The sequence below is a fragment of the Apis florea genome, unplaced genomic scaffold, assembly GCF_048593485.1.
Source record: "Apis florea isolate Af1SG1 unplaced genomic scaffold, ASM4859348v1 contig_1767_pilon, whole genome shotgun sequence".
Taxonomy (NCBI): Eukaryota; Metazoa; Arthropoda; class Insecta; order Hymenoptera; family Apidae; genus Apis; species Apis florea.
Window position 1 is genome coordinate 589,804 of NW_028256473.1, and position 9,007 is coordinate 598,810.

The 9,007-nt window shown below is 28.3% G+C and overlaps 1 protein-coding gene across 4 annotated transcripts; it reads right to left on the reverse strand.

Annotated features, from left to right (window-relative positions):
- Positions 1–139: 139 nt before the first annotated feature.
- On the reverse strand, positions 140–8,942 carry LOC100866181 ((E3-independent) E2 ubiquitin-conjugating enzyme UBE2O). Of its 4 annotated transcripts, none has more exons than XR_015292279.1 (10): positions 8,070–8,942; positions 7,640–7,813; positions 7,417–7,575; positions 6,707–7,360; positions 6,395–6,605; positions 6,110–6,293; positions 4,054–6,038; positions 3,548–3,916; positions 972–1,156; positions 140–388 (listed from the first exon to the last, which is right to left on the reverse strand). XR_015292279.1 is itself a non-coding variant. In XM_086908976.1 (9 exons), exons 1-8 carry the CDS (start codon positions 8,289–8,291, stop codon positions 3,555–3,557), a joined length of 3,951 nt encoding a protein of 1,316 aa, XP_086765102.1. In that variant the 5' UTR covers positions 8,292–8,942; the 3' UTR covers positions 140–388; positions 3,548–3,554. The 4 variants fall into 4 exon arrangements, 2 of the variants coding, with proteins under 2 accessions (XP_086765102.1, XP_086765096.1); XR_015292278.1 differs by having other exon boundaries at positions 972–1,377; XM_086908976.1 differs by lacking the exon at positions 972–1,156.
- Between the last annotated feature and the right edge of the window lie 65 nt (positions 8,943–9,007).

Below are 9,007 nucleotides of genomic sequence, written 5' to 3' on the forward strand. Positions count from 1 at the left end.
ATAAATAAATATTTAATTATATGATTTTTATTACAGATTTTATTTTAATTCTTCTATAAACGAAGATAAAGAATAATAAAAAAAATAAAAGATTAAATTATAAATAATTATTTAAATAAATATGAAAAGAGAACAAAAGTTTAGTTAAAATAAATTTATACACGCATAATATAATGTATGTACATAGTTTATATAAAATACTTAATCCGACATTGTACACTATTGATTTAAGACTATTTAAATATTAACAATTAAACTTTCTGCTTGATATTGAATAATAGTCTAAAGAAATGTGGAAATCCAGAATATATTTTGGAATTTGACGGTTCGGATATAAAGCAGATTATCGGGAGTGCAGGTCGAAGATTCAGGTGAGTATGGGTAGGATCTATTAAACAGAAAAAATTTATAGTCAGTTAATATTTTTTAATTGCATACTGATATTTTATTAAATAGAAATCAAGGAAACTGAGTTACAAGTATTAACTCATTACAAGATCGTTGTAATATTAGATTAGCCGATACCAACGTGAAAAAATCTTCAATTAAATATGAAATGAAAGAACTATCCTTTCCCTAATAATATATGAAATAAAATGACATAAAATTGGATATAATATCAAATAACAAATATCATATAATTAAAATGAACATCTTAATGATATTGATGTAATTGTTCATTGATCCTTTGAAATATTTATTTTAAATATGTTTAAATATGTCAAATTTAATTAAATTTTATGTTAATAGTATCTATAAATTAAATTTATAAAATAAGTGGTGCAATATATTTTATAGAAGCGTTTCAAAGGATCATGATATCGAAACAGCATTTAAAATGTTGGTATCGACGTTTTATATGCTGACTCGAATAATTAAATATATTGCATTTGTTTTTTTTTCTTTTTTATATAATATTAAAGTAATTTACGGCGAAAATAAAGCTCTATGCAACTTACGAATATAATTACCATCATAATGTAAATTGAAATAGCTGGCACATATACAAGGCTTTCCAAAAACATCACGTTTCACAATAACAAGCTCCTTTCTGCCTTAAACGGCAATACTCGCATCGTTTCTTTCCTTCCAGTTCTTTTCTTCATCTAGTTTAGCTATCATTTTACTTAACATTTTCTCTCCCATTTTTTATTTTCTAGAAAGTGTAATTTCCCTGGTATCATTGTGATCTTTTTCCTCTCATATTTTTTTATGTATTCAGCACCATATAATTTCAAGAAAACCTTCGCGTAAAGTATACGTTTTCTTTTTTTTTTTTTTTTTTTTTATTTTCTCGTCTCTGTACCCGTCTCGAGTGCACCCTGTTGGCGCAAGAATTCCAAAGTCGCCGCACTTTAAGGCAATTGCTTGACGACACTGCAATATGGTCGAAGAATATCAAATCTGCTGATTTATTGCAGAAGAGATACACTTCGACATGTACAGTACTATGTAATCGCATATTCTTCATTAACACGCAAATTCCGTGCTATTAATGTATGTATTTCACAAATATTCCACGAAAAAATAAATCGTTATATATATATATAACGATATATGAAACATATATTAGATGTATTAACACGTAAACTCAATTTTTTCCAAAACTAATTATACTTTCGCACGACTGTGGAATATGAATTTGTGCATTAATGTTTTAAGTCGCGCATATACTGTACATATCCGGTACCGTAAAAATATCACAAAGAAATGATTATTTGAACAAACAATAAATTGTATTAATTTATATTGCCAGATAATTAGTTAATAGAGTTAAACATTACCTAGTAACAAAAATTATTCATTTATTGATATATAAATATAAACATGGAAATAAAGGAAAAAAAAAAAAATGCAATGTATAAATATACAAATGTACTACGAAATAAATCATACTTAAAAACAAATTTTTCAATGAAATTTTACTCATTCAACAAAATAATACGGCAGTTATACACAAATAATTATTTTAAATTCTACACACATTTTTGGGTTTTTCTTACTACGAGAAATAAATAAAACATAATAATATAAATAAAACAAGATCTTATAACATAATATCGAGTATAAGAAAATAAATATATGTTATTATTCTTAACACATTGATCGTTCTTCGATTATTTCGTTGCGTGCAATATACCTTTTCAGAATGCATAATTCCATTTCATGGATATTAAGTTTCGTATTTCCAGTTATATGCATTCATTTTAAAATTTACAGAAATACGTAATAAACAAGCATTCTATATTACATTGGAGGAATATAGAATTAAACAAAAATAAATATAAATAATACTGAAAAAGACTTATATCGTATAAGTACTAATGTTCTCCTCAATTATTCATAACAATATTAAATATTTTATTATTGAATTACTTATGACATATTGGAAAAAAAAAAAAAAAAAAGTTGGCGAAAACAATTTTTTCTACAAGTATACGAAACAAATTACCGATAAAGAAAAATTTTTCATTGTAGATAATAGAACGTTTAATAATTTCCTATAATTTACCTACATTAGAAGTGTCTATAACATTGGACATTAGTTGTCATAGGTTTTTCATCTAAATACGAATCTTTTGTGCCTAAGCTACAACCTATATGCAATCAAAATCATTTCGTAATTTCACTTGAAATATTGTATTATTGGATGGCATAATGGTTTTTATAGATAATTGAGAATATTTTAATGAATTTTTGTTTATAAGTTAGTTGACGTTATTATTCGAATTATTCGAAGAATACTCATTGAAATGCATTTAGAATTAATAACTATTATTATCGTATTTCTTAAATTCTATTGCGAAGTGTTCTTATGTTGGCTCAACGTATTGCTACCGGTTACTTTATTTTCCATTTTAATTTTTACCACTTTTTATAAAGTGACAATGTTTTTTCGTTTATTTTATATATATATATATACTTGAAATTATTTTCTCTCTTCGTGTTTCCTTTTTTAAATAATTCAGTCAAGTTTATTACTGCGTTTGCAAAAACGCTATTCTATTTTCATTGCAGAATTAGAGAATTAAATATATGTAAGATATTCCGTATATATTTTTATCCCGTGGCCAAATATTAATTTTATATTCATAAATATTATAATATTATATATTATATATAATATGTTTTTATTATTATATATTCTATATAACATCACATAAATTAAGTTTTATATATTTCAGAAATTTACGAAATTGTATACAAGAACAAGTTCTTATTTGCTCATACGTGCCTATCTGATCGCATTTATTATGTTACGTATCTCTAGCTGCGGAGCAATGACAGCGGCATTTCTGTTAAAAGTTATCGCTGGTTAATAGTGGTGTTCATATTAATAAATAAATACCGCGAACATCATTGAACATATCTTTAATACATATACATATGTATATATATAATATATGTATATATATATACATATATTATATATATATATATATATATATATATATACATATATTATATATATATAATAAATTGTTGTATTACCGAATAATCGTATATCTTTTACGAACTAAATTTTTAGGTTTAAATTTAAGTTTACCTTGTGGCTAGCTGATAGTATGATCCGACGTACTTTTCTTCGTTTCACTTAATGGCGTAGAACAAATATTCGTCGAGGAAGATGAAATACGGTCCTTCGATAAATTACCGTTTGGAGTTAATTTGCAGCTTTCTTCATTTCTTTTTTTATTACTATGTTCCACTATGTTATTATCAACAATTTTATTTGCTTCATAATTCTCATTCTTTGTTTGTTCTTTCAAATTTTCGCAACCATGTATATCGTTGTTTCTTTCTATAATATTTTCATTAATCAATACTTCTTTGAATGTAGCTAAAGTTTTACGGAGTGTTATACAGAAACCTCTGGACGCTGGTATTAATGGAAATTCTGGTAAAATTTTGTTATCTAAAACATTAATAAAAATTTATTATTATATTTTATTTAAAAAAAAATTATTAAAACTAGATGGATATTTTAATGTAGATTAATGAAGAAAAAAAAAAAAAAAAGAAAAAGAAAAAAAAAAAGAAATTGCAACATACCAACATCGGATATTTGTTTAAAAGTAGTAGGTGTTACTGGAGATAATGGATGTTGATTATTATGTTGTTCAGAAATTTCCATCCACAACTCTAAACGTTGTAATAATTTTTTTGCATGTCTCTTGAAATGTTCAATAATAATATCTTTAAATACAGGAGGTGGATGTTGTAATAATTTAGTTTGAGCTTGAACCAATTTCAATACAACCATTTCATTGTACATTCTTGAATTTTCTTTTCCTTGTTGAGAACCTTTTTGTTTGTCAAATCCAGCTTCATTAAAATATGGTTCGGGTACGAGAATAAGGCCTTGAATTGAGACTATAACTTGCAATAGAGTTGAAGAACTTGTCCATACTTCTGTTCCACGACCAGACCAAGTTCCGAGTAAACTTACGCATACTTTACCATCTTCGTATAGATTAGGATTTAACCTATCATTACAGTAAGAAATATAATGGCAAAGTGGTGGAGCAGCAGGATAATCAGCGGATAATTGAAAATCAAAAAGAAAAAGACCATCTTCATATGGTGTTTTCTCAGGTCCACGAAACATTACAGAATACAAGTCTATTCTATCTTCAAATCCTTTTACCCATATACCAGGTGGAAGAGAACTCTTCAAAAGCTTTAATTCTTTAGAAACAGTTCTGAAAAAATTTGTAGGATCCGTAGGCTGAAACATTGTTAATTTAAATTTATGACTATCTGGTGCAGTCTCTTCTATAGAAAATCCTTCCCCTTCTGCATATACTGGTGGTGGAATTTCTATGGAACATTCTGATGGTTCTTGTAACAATTCTATACGTTTTTCTTCTTCTTTCTTTTGTTTCTTTAAAGGTGATGATCCCTTTTCAGCATCAGATAATGACATCTTTGATAATCCGAATCGTCTAGAAACTTCTGCATGCGCCAATACGAGTTGTGCTTTTATCAGAGTACATAATTTAACACAAACTTGAGAACTAGCTACGTGAGAACTCGTTATATGCATTTGAGACTTGGAAATTTTACTCGTTTCTGATTTTTCTACTGAACGATCAGGTACATTATTTACATCCTCGCTAAGTAGAAATTCTCCACTTGATTCACTAGAGCCCGATTCTTTTTTTGAATTTTCTGCAGAATATAATCCAGAATCCTCAGGATTAGGATTAACGTTAATAAATAAACGATCAATTGATTCTTCATCTTTTATATTTTTTTTATTGGTAATTTCATCGTTTTTATTTTCCGTAGTTTCTGTCATGTCTGTTACAGTAGTAATAATTTTTTCGCAAAGATTACTTCCTGATTGTACTATATTGTTAGAATTTTCTGTATTATTTTTATCTACATTTTCTTCCGATCCATCAGATTTATGTGTAAATAATCTTGTTACTTGATCCGCCATACGTTGTGCTACATTTGCTCGACCACGTTCTCGAACTCTTTCCAAAAGTCCTTGAAAATGACATTCATGAAAGAAAGAAGTACCCATAAGTTTATCCATGTATCGACAATCTTTATAAACTTCTAATAATTTTCTCATAACTTCAGTTGTCTGAAGTGAAGGATTTTGGGTAAAGATTTCTTCCAATCTAGACATTGCAATGCGAGCTTTTTCGATGTGTGCGGCCAGTTTTGGTTTTATATTTTCTAATTCTGTTTGTTCTGTACCATCTGTATCAGCGATAAAGCAATCTTCCAATTCTGTTTCCCACGATGCGTCAGACGATACATCGTCCCATAGTTCTCCTTCGTCACTATCATATTCACCTACTTTATACAAATCTTGAGGCCAACACATACTTACATGTCCATCAACCCACCACACTTTAACTCGTCCTTCTGGGTAATTATCTAGAACTTGACCAGCAGTACAACCAGCATCTTCACCTTCAAAATTAGCTATTCGAATTACTAATGTACCTGGTCTATATTGAAAGTCTGGATGATCTTTTAAATCATATACACTAACTTCACGTTCTTCTAGTAAAGTTGGTCTACAAAATATTTATGTAATTTAATATTTTTTTAATAAAATTGATTCAATTACGAATATATTAGTACTTACTGGGGACTTTGAGTAGAAGTGTATGTTTTAAACCATTTTATTTTAGCTGTTCTACCTTGATGGTCAACACTTTGAACTACACCATACATTCTAGATTCTTCTTTTTGATCAACTACAAAATCACCTGGGAAGAATTCTTTATCATCTAAATGATGAATTGGATAAAGTTGTGTTGATGGAATACCTAAAATAGAAATAGAAATTATATAAATTTTACATTATTAAAAAATGTAATAAATAATGAGAAAAAAATCATATACAAGGAAAAAGATTTATAAAATTTACCAAATTCTACTGAACCATCTTGCCATACAACATTAGCTTTTGTACTTGTAGATAATGTTTCAACAACAATTTTAGTTCCTGCAATTAGTGGGACTGGTGGAACTTTTTTTCTTGCTTTACAAAGCTTCTTCTTCTTTAATACCTTTGTCATTAAAGCTGGACCCTTTTTCTTTTTACCCATAGATGACATACTGGAACATCCACTAGATACCTACATAATAATATTAATTAAATTGTATAATAATAATAATATTGATTAAAGTTTATTATAAATTATATAACAATTTAAAAATCTAATTAAAAAAATCTTACTGAAGCACTATCACTTTGTGATCCAGTATCTTCTGTATCCCAATCATCTGAACTTTCAGTATTCTGATTTTGTACTGGAGGCATTAAGGTATTATTGCTTGTTATATTTTGTAAATTATTAATATTATTATGAGCATTTTCTTCTGTTTGTTGTTCATTAACTTTATCTTTGTCTTTTTCCTTCTTTTTATCTTCAACTGGTTTTGTAACACTGATATTTGGACGTGTTTTCTTTGGACTATGTTTAGGAACTTGAAAAATGTCTCTTTGTTGCTTTCTCCATTGTTCTCTTGTAATAACATTTTCATCACCTTTAATCACATAGAAATTTCGATCCCCTACTTGCACAGTAGATGGTTCAAAAACATTCAATAATTTTAATTTTTTCAAATTTTCCCCTTGAACTACAAATTTTGGCTGAGCTTGATCTGACCAAGCACCATCCTTTGAATATGCTCTACACTGCCAGTGCACTCCTACCCAATCTGTTTCTACCTTTTCTACAATTACTTTTGTTAATTTCTGTGGCTTGGATTTTCTCTTTGCTTTCATTTCTTTTGTACATGTAATCCATTGTGCATCTTCTAGGCAGTGAACTGGTCCCCATAAACTTTGACCAGGATAAAATTCAGAAGAATGAGGAAAATCATTGTCCTAAAAAATTTTTATTGTATTTTTGATCAAACAATTATTCTGGATTTGATTCTTACATTATCACGTCTCTCCTCTAATTGTCCTAAGACACGAGAATCTGTTTCATTTATAACACAACGAGATCCATCAGGTGTAGTAAGCCATAATTTAAAATTTGCCATTTTTATACCACCAACCCATGAATCCATACAAACAGCTATATCTGTTGCAAATTCCTATAGATAAATGTATGAGTTAATTTTATAGTAAAATAAGTATTATAAATGCATGATTACATACTTCCAAAGGAACTAAATCTTCACTCCTAATATTGGTAAGGACTTGTTTAGTACCAATCACTTGAACACAGGCAGTAAGTTCAATATCTCTACAATATCCCCTTTGTGTATCCTTTCCTTTAATCATTCGACGTACAACATCTCCTGGCATAAGCGTTCTGTCTGCTAAATGTACCTATAAATAAAAAATAAATTAAAAAGTATCTTTTATAACAATGAAAAATCACCGTTATTATATCAAATATGGATTCAAATTTGAACGTAACATTCAATTGTAGATATCATTGGCGTGACAGGTGTCGCTTTGCATAAAATTAAAAACAAATACAATAAGAGAAGAAAAATGACATAGTAAAATATTAAAAATCATTTAATATATAATCTGTTATTTCTAAGAGAAATGTTTTCTTATCATATTAAATGTTAAATACCTTCTTTGAGCTGACCAATTCCTCGACACCGGAGGGATGCCAGACCACGCGAATCTCGCCCTTTTTTCTTTTCGGGCTCTCTTCGCTGTCAGAACTTTCTTCGGATAAATCCTGATCGTCATTTTCCATAACGATTCCAAACACAACGTTTCCTTTCTTATCCACACGATAGACAACATCTTCGTAAAAGTACTGGCACTCTACGCCAAAGTTCGTAGCCATCTTTCCTCTAATCACTGAGTACTCGCTCTCTGCCGACGACGGCTGACAGAAGGTTACACGGCGCAACGGTTACGGCGCACGTCGCAAGCAAGGAACTTGACTCCGACCCCGAACCCGACCCCAACCCCGACTTAAAATCCACCGATTTGAGATGCCTTTTGATTGTTCTCACTGATCGAGTTGTTATCGACTTGTTTCAAATCGAGAATTGTTCATTCCTCAATCGTCATTTCAAAGCATCTGTCAAAATAAAATTAAATTTAATTTCTTATTAAGATATATATATATATATACATATGTATATATGTATAGTTCACGTATAAAATATATATATATATATTAGTATGCATGTATGTAAAAAGGTAGTTGATAAATTTATCTTGTTTGAAAGCAGCTTCAATTTAACAAATACAATATAAGAGGTTATATGTATATATATATATAATTCTTATATATGTATGTGTAGTATATGCATGCCATTCAAATGATATAAGTTAATCTTCGGCTTTCATGAAAAAAAAATTATGGTTTTTTTTAAATAATTAAGATTTATATACAAAAATATATATAAAATTCAATTATGCATATGTATATAATTTATTTAATTATTTGTATATATACAGGCTTGATTATTTAATAAATATATTTATGTTAATAGTTTATTTTTTTATTCTAAAGGAAATACTTAAACTATAATCTTATATACAATTATGTAT

Coding starts and splice junctions, on each gene's coding strand:
- LOC100866181 (XM_086908976.1), bottom strand. CDS start 8,291: ATGGCTACGAACTTTGGCGTAGAGTGCCAGTACTTTTACGAAGATGTT. Junction 7,576..7,639: donor AAGATTTAGTTCCTTTGGAA/GTATGTAATCAT, acceptor ATTTATCTATAG/GAATTTGCAACAGATATAGC. Junction 6,606..6,706: donor CACAAAGTGATAGTGCTTCA/GTAAGATTTTTT, acceptor ATTATTATGTAG/GTATCTAGTGGATGTTCCAG.